Source organism: Sorex araneus, chromosome 1 (assembly GCF_027595985.1).
Source record: "Sorex araneus isolate mSorAra2 chromosome 1, mSorAra2.pri, whole genome shotgun sequence".
Classification (NCBI taxonomy): Eukaryota; Metazoa; Chordata; class Mammalia; order Eulipotyphla; family Soricidae; genus Sorex; species Sorex araneus.
In genome coordinates, this window is record NC_073302.1 from 230,969,477 (window position 1) to 230,982,060 (window position 12,584).

The 12,584-nt window shown below is 38.0% G+C and overlaps 1 protein-coding gene across 3 annotated transcripts in view; it reads right to left on the minus strand.

The window, feature by feature from the left end:
• The window catches only part of RAP1GDS1 (Rap1 GTPase-GDP dissociation stimulator 1), a 228,224-nt gene that overhangs the window by 14,670 nt on the left and 200,970 nt on the right, over positions 1-12,584 (minus strand). For 2 of the 3 annotated variants that reach the window (XM_055131099.1, XM_055131083.1), the window contains 2 exons: positions 10,330-10,455; positions 9,595-9,734 (listed from right to left, as the gene is read on the minus strand). In XM_055131099.1, coding sequence (XP_054987074.1) covers positions 9,595-9,734; positions 10,330-10,455 — 266 coding nt within the window. The remainder of the gene's footprint in view (positions 1-9,594; positions 9,735-10,329; positions 10,456-12,584) is intronic. The other variant, XM_055131090.1, reaches the window with a different exon arrangement.

Genomic DNA, 12,584 nt, shown 5'->3' on the forward strand with positions numbered 1-12,584 from the left:
GGATATTTCAGAGAAACAAATAAAGCCTGCAGTCTGTGACGGGGGACCCAGGTTCAGGGTAGGAAGCCGGTTAGGAAAACTAGGAAAGGGAGAGTTGAAATCAGAGGAGGTACATGTCCCTGATCTATGCGAAGCCTATGCTGAGCCCCACACAGGCACAGACCCTGCAGAGAGAACTATATAAAACACTATACAGACAACTCTCCACTCCCATCTCTTGGTACTGACTGACCTTGTGAAGGGTACCAGTACTGGACAGACTAGCAATTCTCAGAGAGTCCCACTTCTCAGCCACTACCAGTACTTTTTCAAAACCCCTTTCATATCTTGCTCACAAAGTGGTAGGAAATAAAAGTTTCAGTGCCTATTATGAAATTCTGTGACGTTTTTAAAAAAAATTCATGTAATCCAGTCAAAACTGTACCACTCTTTGGAAACAATTAGTTTAACTCTAAGTCACTGATACAAATCAGTTAAAAAAAAAAGCACACAGTAGGGAAATTTAAAATAATAAAATGGGCAGCCTATATCTATATTTACCATGGCAATAGTAGCAAAGGGAGGTCTCAAGGAAATATGACATCACAAGCAAGGGACAAATTTCTGGAATAAAACTTCAAAGAAATATTAGTTTAAATTTGCTATAATAAATTCAAAGAGGTAATGAAAACCCAAAAATATGTCAAAGTCATACAAATAAATCAAAAAAGCTAACAAAAGAGAAATAAACAAAACTAGGAAAAGCAACTGAGTTCAGAAATAAAATAGAAGGTTAAAAAATAAAAGCTTTAGAGCTGGAGTGATGATATGGCAGGTAGAACACCTGCCTTGTACACAGCCAACTGGGTTTAATCCCCTATACCACATATGGTCCCCTGAGCCCCACATGGAGTGATCCCTGAGCACAGAGCCCTGAGGAGCAACCCCTACAGACCAACTCTCTAGTTCTGCTGTCTTTGACCATTTTGGCTGCTGTGGTACTCAGGAGACCATAAGGAGTACCAGGAATCAAACCCAGGTTGGTAGCACACAAAACAAAGTCAGGCGTGGCCCCAAAATAAGTAAATCAAAATTAAAGTTTTAAATAAAAGTAATATTCAAGATGAAACTCAAGAAATGAGATTAAAAGTAATAAGCAAAAGTTATGAACAAAGAATAAAACAAATGAGCAATATGAAAGCTTGAAGCCAGTAATGTACAAATGATTCAAGTAGAAGAAGAGATAGCACGGTAGCACTGTCATAGCACTGTTGTTCCGTTGTTCATCGATTTGCTCGAGCAGGCATCAGCAACATCTCCATTGTGAGACTTGTTGTTACTGTTTTTGGCATATCAAATATGCCACGGGTAACTTGCCAGGCTCTGCTGTGTGGGTGGGATACTCTGATTAGCTTGCCAGTCTCTCGGAGAGGGATGGAGGAATTGAACCTGGGTCAGCTGCGTGCAAGGCAAATGCCCTACCCACTATGCTATCGCTCCAGAGAAGATAAGAGATTCATTAAAAAGAAAAAAAGAAAAGAATTAAGCCTCCATAAAAATTAGTTATATTTGGTCTTACTGCAAAAAAAAAAGGTAAGAGAAATAGTATGTTTTTAAATATGGAGAAATTGAAACTATGTGACTACACAATAAAGGTTAACTTATGTATCCCAAAAAGGGAAGATACTAGAATTTTAGAGGTTTAATAGTGAAAACTTCCCAAACATGGGAAGGGAACTGAATTACAAGGCCATGAAGCTAATAAAAACCTGTCTACTTAAATGCAAAATGATCAATATCAAGACACAAGAAAAGGGAGTTTAAAACAAAGAAAGGGGGAAAATAAAACCTTGCCAGTGCCTTTTAAAGTAACTTTGGAGACCCTGAAGCCCCCTTCCCGGCTGAGGCCCCAAGAGAGTGCCTGGCTGGGAGAAACCTTGCCAGCCCCAGGAACATAAGAACTGAACTCCAACCCAAAAGCTGGCACTGAGGAGATCCGCTGCTTCCTGCACAGGTAAAGCGGCCAGTTATTTCTCCCTCTCCCAGCATTCTGGACTCACATCTCAGCCACCATTATCAAATTCTGAAGAGGAAATCCTAGCTATCCCAATCATATTAGGCCAATAGTCCACTGGCCTATTCCAATCAAAATACTTCCCCAAAACACTGAAATAAAAATGAACACAAAGAACTGAACAATCCCAATGAAAAAGAATACATCTCCTGAAGCCATACCATTGACCCCAAGTAAGGCACAGAGGAGCACTGAAAAGGTAGTATTCTTAAAGGAGGAAAAAAAGACCATTATCGGTCAAGGGCATCTAGAATCCTCCCCTGAAGTGAGAGTTGGTCACTGATAATGAACTGAAGGGACCCACCTCCATACTACCATAGCAACATGAAGAAACAGTGTAGATCCTCCCCACAAGAAGTAGATGAAGAAAAGAGACCTGAAGCCTCATCAGAAAATTCCCTAAAATATAATCTCTCAGAAAAAGAATTCAGAGATGAAATGTTGATGTTCAACGAACTCAAAGAAACAGTGGAACAGACATCCAGTAAATTAAAGGAGGACATGAGAGAAACAGTGGAAGAGACAGCCAACAAAATACAGGAAGAAATGAGAGCAGAAATAAAAAAGCTACAAAAAGAAATGTTCTGAATAAAGGATATGGTAGATGAAATAAAAAACTCAGGGAGTGTCCTCAGCAGTAAAATGGTTACAGCCAAAGATAGAATCAGTGAGCTTGAAGATGAGCTGCAGGAAGCTTACAGGCAACAACAAACAATAGGAAAAGACCTCAAAAGAGCTCTAGGGCGAATTAGAGACCTAGAGGTGATTCCAAGAGGAACAACATAAGAATCATCAGAGTACCAGAAGGACAGGGATGCAACCACAATGAAAAAGCCATAGTTAAAGAAATCATTGCTGAAAAGTTCCCAGAGCTAGAGAATGAAGGTATCCAGATCCTAGGAGCCCGAAGGGTGCCAGCTAAGAAACCCTAATAAAAAGACTCCAAGACACATCAAGATCAGAAAGACAAATACGTACATAGACACAATACTGCAAGCAGCAAAGTAAAAAAAGGAAATCACATACAAAGAAGCATCTCTTAGATTTACAGACGACTTATCAGGGGAAACCCGCAGAGCCTGAAGACAATGGTGAGATACAGTGAAAAAACTCAATGAAACGAGCACTTCACCAAGAATACTTTATCCGGCTAAACGCTCAAACTCGAAGGAATGATACACTATTTTGAGGATAAACAACAGCTCAGGAACTTCATAGACTCAAAATAAAACTTAAAAGAAGGACTAAAGGGACTACTGTAAAACAAGAAAAACCTCTACAGGCACAACAAACACCTTCAGTAGATGGCACAAAACCCCATGACAATAATCTCTCTCAATGTCAATGGTCTAAATGCACCAATTAAGAGACACAGAGTGGCAAAATGGATTCAGAAATTGAACCCAACATTCTGCTGCCTACAAAAAACACATCTGAACAGTGACAGCAACACAGACTCAAAGTCAAAGGATGGAAAACAATCCTGCAAGCAAACAACTCCCTCAGAAAAGCCGGAGTAGCCTTATTAGTATCCAACAACATAGATTTTAGGTTGAAAAAGATTAGAAGAAACAGTGAAGGCCATTTTTTATTAATCAAGGGATATGTGCAGAAAAAAGAAAGCACACTCCTAAACATATGCACACCCAGTGAGGGACCAGCTAAATACTTAAAACAACTGCTAATAGACTTAAAAAAGGAGGACACTGGTAGCAACACAATGATAGTTGGAGACTTCCAACACTGCCTTATCACCTCTGGATAGATCAACAAGAATAAAACTCATCAAGGAAACACTGCCTATGAAGGAAGAAATAGAAGAGAGAGGGCTAATAGATCTATACAGGGCTTTACACCCCAAAAAGAAAGAATACACATTCTTTTCCAGTGCACATGGAACATTTTCCAAAATAGACCATGTGCTGGGACACAAAACATACTTGAATAGAATCAGAAAGATAGAAATTGTATCAACTATCTTTTCAGACCACGATGCACTGAAGATAGAAGTTAATGACACACAGACGCAGAGAAAGAAATCAAACAGCTGGAAATTAAACAACTCAATGTTGAACAATGAGTGGGTCAGGAAGGAAATCAAAGAAAAAATCAAAAGACACCTGGGAACAAATGAGAATGAAGACACGAGTTACCAGAACATAGGGGAAGCAGCTAAAGCCATGTTAAGGGGAATATTTATAGCTCTGCATATATTTATGCCTCAGGAAGGAAGAAAGGGCCTACACAGATAACTTGACTTCACAGCTCAAGATCTTAGAAAAGGACCAACAAAAGGAGCCCAAACCAGGCAGAAGGAAAGAAATAACAAAAGTTAGAGCAAAAATTAATGACATGGAAACCCAAAAAACAACCCAAAATGTCAATGAAACCAAGAGCTGGTTCTTTGAGAAAACAAACAAGACTGATAAACCACTAGCAAAACTCACAAAGAAAGATAGATCCATATAGGGCTTAACATATAACAATAAGCACTGTAGCACTGTCCTCCCGTTGTTCATCGATTTGCTCGAGTGGGCACCAGCGACGTCTCCATTGTGAGATTTGTTGTTATTGTTTTTGGCATATCGAATACGCCACGGGTAGCTTACCATACTCTGCTGTGCGGGATACTTTGTAGCTCGCCGGGATCTTTGAGAGGGATGGAGGAATCGAACCTGGGTTGGCAGCGTGCAAGGCTAATGCCCTACCCGAACCAAATCAGAAATGAAAAGGGGGATATCACAACAGAAACCAGGGAAACGGAAAAGCTCATCAGAGACTATTTTGAAAGTTGTATGCCATGAAACAAGAAAACCTAGATTAAATGGATAAATTCCTGGATTCCTGTATCTCCCAAGACTGAACCATGAAGATCTGGAACACCTGAATAGACCTATTAATATCAAGAAATTGAAACTGTAATTAAAAGTCTTCCACAAAAGAAAAGTCCAGGTCCAGATGGATTCACTAGTGAATTCTTCCAAACATTTAAAGAGGACTTATTGCCAGTTCTTCTCAAGCTTTTCCAGGAAATTAAAGAAACAGAAACTCTCCCAGTTTCTATGAGGCACATTATCTCCCTAATATAATAAAAACAAACAAGACACGACAAAAAAACCCCAAAAAACAGAAAACTACAGGCCAATATCCTGATGAACATGGATGCGAAGATCCTCAACAAACTATTAGCAAGTAGAACCCAACAACTCACCAAAAACATCATACACCATGACCAAGTGGGATTCATCCCAGGGATGCAAGGATGGTTTAGAATTTGGAAATCAATCAATATAATACATTATATCAACAAAAGAAAAGATAAAAACCATATCAACATATCAAAAGATACACAGAAAGCATCTGACAAGATCCAGCACTCGTTTATGATGAAAACTCTCACCAAAATGGGTTTTGAAGAAACTTTCCTCAATATAGTCAAAGCAATCTACCACAAGCCTACGGCAAGCATTATTCTCAATGGGGAAAAGCTAAGAGCCCTCCCTTTAAGATCAGGGACATGACAAGGCTGCCCACACTCACCACTTTTGTTCAATATAGTACTGGAAGTACTAGCAGTAGCGGTTAGTCAAGAAAAAAATGTTAAGAGCATCCAGATAGGAAAAGAAGAAATCAAGCTCTCACTATTTGCGGATGATATGATACTATGTTTAGAGAATCCTAAAGTCTCTACCAAGAAGCTCTCAGAAACAATAGACTTGTATAGTAAAGTCGCAGGCTATAAACTCAATACTCAAAAGTCCATGGCTTTCCTATATGCAAATAATGAGAGAGAAGAAAGTGACCTGAAAAAAATCTCGTTAGCAATCATAACTCAGTAAGTCAAATACCTTGAAATTAGCTTAACTAAGGAAGTGAAGGACCTGTACAAAGAAAACTACAAAATGCTACTTCACATAATAAAAGAAGACATGAGTAAGCGCAAACATATCCCCCGTTCATGGATTGGAAGAATTAACATAGTCAAAATGGTAATTCTTCCCAAATCATTGTACATATTCAATGCGATCCCCATAAGGATACCCATGAAATTCTCAAAAACTCAATGAAATGAACACCTTACCAAGAATAGTTGATCCAGCCAGATTATCATTCAGACTCAAGGCATGATACAGAACGTCATGAACAGGGAATGGTTTAGGAATTAAGAGCCTTGAATTCAGTTTTACAAGCAGCATTAAAACAGCTTCTTTGAAGGATAGCTAAACTTCCCAACATGTGGCATTGGGTATGGCGCTCATTATTATTATTATTATTATTTTGCTTTTTGGGTCACACCTGGCGATGCACAGGGGTTACTCCTGGCTTTGCACTGAGGGATTATCCCTGGTGGTGCTTGGGGGACCATATGGGATGCTGGGAATCGAACCCAGGTTGGCCGTGTGCAAGGCAAAAGCCCTACCTACTATGCTATCACTCCAGCCACCATCATATTTATTTTTTAACATCACTTTTAAAATTTTATTGAATCACCATGAAATACACAGTTAAAAAGCTGTTCATGATTGGGTGTCAGTCCTGCAATGTTTCAATACACATCTCTCTACCAGTGTAATTTCCCAGCTACTATGTCCTCAGTTTCCCTCCTGCTTCCCCCAAACCACCTCCCACCCCAGAGTGCCTCTATGGCAGGCACATTTCTTTTCTCTCTTTATCTCTCACTTTAGGCATTGTGGTTTGCAATAGAGATGCTGAAAGGTTATCATGTGTATTGCTTTATCTACTTTCAACACTTGGTTCTTGTCCAGAGTGATCATTTCCAACTAATGTCATAATGGACCTCCTCTATCTTAACAACCCCCCATACCTCACACCCTTGTGGCAATTTCCAACCACTGACCATGGCACTCATCACTGATGCATATGGTTGTCCTCTACTAGAGTAATCTAGAGTAATAAAGGTTAAAAACATAATCATCACAAATTGACTTGCACTGATTTATTTTCTGATAATTCTACTTCCCACTCTTTTAAGTTTTATTGGAGCAAGTAATAGTAATATGAAATAAATTTGTTATATGCCTGTTAAGGTGGGCAAATAGGGGGTAGGAGGGAACCTGAGGACATTGTAAGGGGACATTGGCGCTGAGTTTGGTGTTAAAATATCATACGTCTAACACAACTTTGTAAATCACAATTTCAATACAATTAAAGAAAAAAAAAGAAAACACCTCAAAACCATCTTATATGTTGGGATACAAAAAAAGTCTCAAACCCCCCTGTGCATCGCTGGGTGTGACCCAAAATGCAAAAAAGTAAATAAATAAAAAAATAAACATATTGGGACTGGAGCAATAGCACAGCGGGTAGGGCGTCTGCCTTGTATGTGGCTGACCCAGGTCTGATCCCCAGCATCCCATATGGTCCCCTGAGCACCGCCAAGAGTAATTCCTGAGTGAAGAGCCAGGAGTAACCCCTGTGCATTGCTGGGTGTGACCTAAAAAGCAAAAAAATAAATAAAAACAAAAAAGTCTCAAACCCAATTTGTAAAGACTGAAATCATATTAAACACCTTTACAGATCACAGTGGAATAAAACTAGACATAAAAATAATAGGTACAAAACATGTATTGGTGGAGAATAAAAAACATGCTTATCAACATCTACTGGGTCAATGAAGAAATCAAAGGTTAAAAAGTCAGTGAAATAGAATTTAAAACCCAGCAATAAAAAAACTACAGTCAATTATTTTATAACAAAGAACCCACAATTTTAAACAGAAAAAGGATTATTTCTTCAACAAATACTGCCTGGAAAACTGGAAATCTATATGCAAAAGAATGAAAGTTGACCATTATCTTATACCATAAAAATTAATTCAAAGCATACTAAAGACCAGATAAGACTTGTAACAACAAACTACACAAAAGAAAACCTAGGGAATACATTTTTCAACCTTATCCTCAGAGACATGTTTGAGGACATGACTCCAATAGTAAAGAAAAGAATAAACAAAAGGAACTAAGTCCATTGAGAACCTTTGGCAAATTGAATAGACACCTACTGAAAGGAAAGGATATTTGCACACCTTGTAACAGATAGGGCGTTAATCTTCAAAATATTCAGAGAGTGCTCCTAGTGTAGCCCAGTGGTAAATCAGCTGCCTTGCATGCCTTAGGTCTGAGACCCCTGCACTATCCCACATCAATGAGTGCTATCCCTGGCTCCCTTATAAAATAACAAGTCTAACAGCTACCTTGTGCACAACAGTCAAATGTTATGTACAAGAACTATAGCTAAGTATGCAACCTTGGTACACTGTAGCCTGCAGCATCACAACACATAAAACCTAGGAACCACATTCCTAAAATTGCAACAATGATAATTACATCACAACCATGAAAGAAATGAAACAATTTCAAATGAAACATACAAAAAAATAACATATCAAAAAAACCCCACCATTATGTGTACATATCACTGTATCACTATCATCCCGTTGCTCTTCAATTTACTCGAGCAGGCACCAGTAATGTCTCTATTCCTCTAGCCCTGAGATTTTAGCAGTCTCTCCTTACTCATCTTTCCCAATGATAGGGGCTCTTTCAGGGTCAGAGGAATGAGACCTATAGTTACTATTTTTGGCATCAACATGAGTAGCTTGCCAGGCTCTGCCATGCAGGCCGAATACTCTCAGTAGCTTGCCGGGCTCTCTGAGAGGTATGTGTGTATCACTGTATCACTGTCACCATCATCCCTGATGGGCTCACTGATGGGCTCGAGTGGGCACCAGTAACGTCTCCATTGTGAGACTTGTTGTTACTGTATTTGGCATATTGAATATGCCACAGGTAGCTTGCCAGGCTCTGCTGTGCTGTGTAGGCAAGATACTCTCAGTAGCTTGCTGGGCTCTCCGAGAGGAGCAGAGGAATCGAACCTGGGTTGGCCGCATGCAAGGCAAATGCCCTACCCGCTGAGCTATCACTCCAGCCCGAGAGAGAGAGAGAGAGAGAGAGAGTGTGTGTGTGTGTGTGTGTGTGTGTGTGTGTGTGTGTGTGCGCGCTACTATGATTTGTTGCCTACTGTCTGAACTCCATCAAATATGGTGTGGTAATTATGAAAAATGGGTAGGAAGTCCTTATAATGTGTTGGTCCGGAAAGCAGCCTGGAGTGTGGCGGTGGTTGGATAGTGGAGGTTGGCTGCTGGGGCTTGGTTCCCTGGGGCGGCGATGTTCTCAACAGTTCCCCTCTGGGGTGTCCCAAGTGCTTATTATGTTCCAAGTATCACCAGAGCATTTTGATCTCACTGATTCACCTGAATAATAATTTCAGGTAGGATTATCTTTGTTTTTATATAGTAAGATACTGAGATGTGAAGATACCTTACCAAGCAATGGCAGATATAAAACTGAATTCATTCTGATTCCAAAGTCTTATTAGTATGGAACATAATAAAAAAAGTTCAAGCAATGTTGATGGGTGTATTTACTTATAATTACATAAAAATGCAAACTTATAATAACACTGGAATCACAAAAGGTGAGTTCAATACTTTCTAGTATACAGCTTCCCCTGGAACTTACTTTTGATTTACTATGTCGTATGAGGGCAGAGAGTAGTCTATTTGACTCTCCCATCACACCAGCATGATCTTTAGCTTCACACCATTCCACCAAACGCTCCACTAATTTAACATTTTTCCCCAGTTGTTCGGCAGCTTCTGCTATAGGAAGAAGGTGAACCACAAATGAATCAATCACTGATAGGCATTCAAGTAAATAACTGGTAAAGAACTAAGAATGCAAAGGAAATTATTTGTCTAAAAAAAAAAGCCACAACAAAACAGTTTTATTTAAGCAAAAACAAAGTACTACATACTCATAATAATATACATAATACACAATATATATAAAAGACTATTTGTCTTTTTTATATAAATTTGTGGATTTAATATATACAGTCAAAAAAACACCTAATATTATTTTGATTTAGTCTGGTTGTAAACCATTAAATTCTAACAACCTTTTTTTTTTTAAAAAAAAAAACATTTTAACAATGTTTTTAGAAGAACTGAAAGGAATCAATACAGAGAAAGGCTTGGAATCTATAAAGTAAATACATAAAGCATTACAAAACAAGGAATGGCTTTTGTTGTTATATAAACAAAAAATGACCTTCCCTTCTATAAAATAGTTTTCAAAACTTTTATTGTCATAATGATCTGAAAATAAGATAAAAATTGGTACAAAATACTTATGTATAGAATTATAATATCAAAAAATGTACAATAATGCATCTTGGGAAAGCATTTCTTTTACCTTGCGCATCTATTAACATTCTTAATGTTCCCAGAAGTTTGAACTGAACTGGTGGCATTTCAGATTTAAGGAATTTTAAAACTGCCTCTGTGACTCCAACTGATAACATTTTTGCTTTATTTACAACTAGAGAGAGAGAGAGAGAGAGAGAGAGAGAGAGAGAGAGAGAGAGAGAGAGAGAGAGAGGTTAAATTGGTATTATTCTAGAGGGAAAGCATTCAGTTCAATATAAATTCATTGAGTGATTATTTTGAGGTCCACTGGGTATTTTTCTACTAAATCATCAGTGAAGCATTGTGATTTACAATACTGTTTAAGGACAACTTCATGAATACATCACTTTAACACCACACCCCATACCTGCTTATCTCCAGCAAGGTACAAAAGGCCCCTCCCATGCCTCCATCCCTCCCCCTTGTAAGCTCAGCTTTGTTGATCAATTCTCAAGTTTTGTTGTCTATTGCATCCTTATAGTGTGTCTTTATATACTCCACACACAAAAGAGATCATTCTGTATCAATAGCTTTCCTTCTGTTTACACCTCTAGTTCCATTCATATATCAGCAAATTGCAAGGTTTTGTCCTCTCTTACACTTGTATACTATTTTATTGTGTACATAAACCAGAGATTGATCTTGATCTATACTGGGCATTTGGGTTCCCCCCCGCCCCCAATCTTGATTATTGTACTATGCATTGCAAGGAACACAGGTATGAATATATTTTTTCAAATTAATATTTTTGTCTTTGGGGAGTAGATGCCAAGAAGTATGCTGGGTCATATAGGAGTTCTACTCTTCCTTATTGAAGACATCTCCATATTTGCTTTCTATAGAAGTTGAACTAGACAATTTCTCATTTTAACATTTATTTACGTCCATCCTTGACGAATCTGTGTTTATTGTTATTGTTGTTGCTGCTGCTACTGTTGTTTTCGGACACACCTGGTGGCATTAGGGGCTAATCTTAACTTGGAGCTCAGGCCTGCTACACGCTATTTGGCATGCTGCAGTGTTGGCCCAAGACAGTATAGAGCAGGGGTGGGTAGTGCTTGGCCCACAGTAATATAAGGCCTATGAGATTATGTGGTATGTCCTTGGCATATGACTGGATAGACATGTATGCTCTTACTGGATGCCTGTGGCCAATCTGCCTGTATCATATGTATGGCTTATGAATGATGTTCTAAATATCCAAGAGGCCGTTTTGACAGAAAAGAGGTTCTCCATCCCTGGTGGGTAGTGGACAAAGGCAAAGGAACTGGTGTTGGAACATGGTATGCCTGAAATACAACCACAAGTATCTTTGTAACTTTGTGATACAATAAAAGCACTGTAGCACTGTTTTCCCACTGCTCATCAATTTGCTCTGTATGAATCAAATTAATACTTTGTATCTTCATGCAGTTATCTACCATCAGGAATTTATTTTTAGAAAGTAGAATAAAAAACAATTTTAATTATCTTCTGTATTATTTGAATTAATAATGCTATTTTATGGCTCAAAAGATTTTAATCCACAAGACAATATATTAAGACTATTTAATATTAAGACTATTTAATATATTAAGACTATTTTAAAAACTGACAGATTGTGAGATTGTGATATACATATATATATAATGAAATACTATCCGCTTTTAAAAAAGATAAAATAATACAGTTTGCTGTAATAATGGTGGAGTTGGAGGATAACATGTTAATCAAAATAAGTCAGAGGGAAAAGAACAAATACTCTATGATCTCACCTATCTGTGGAATATAGAAATATGGAACAAAGAAAGAGTATCAAACAATGACAAACCCTTGGACCTGCATTACAAAACTGACTACTAAGTAAGAGTAGGAGAGGGAGGAAGGGGAATTATAGGTCACTTTGTGACCAGACTGACCAGATTATAGGTCAGTAATGGAGGGCATTTTGGTGGTGGTAGAGAGTAGTAACTTTATACATAATACCATATACTTTAACACTATTTATAACCATCTTATCTCAACTAAATTAAAATTTAAATTTCTATGTCTGAATACACATGGAAATACACAAACCATAAATTGCTGTTTAAAGGATTCTTAATGCCATTTTCTTTTTCACTTGAAGATGCTTTAAAAAGCATAACTGTATAATATAAAAATTTAGGAGGTCATAGAAAGGTAATACTGAGTAATTGGAGTAGAGGCAAAAATTATGCTTTTTATACTCTCAGAAAACTTGGTTAACATATGATCTCCACTACTGAGTAAGAAAAACGTAAA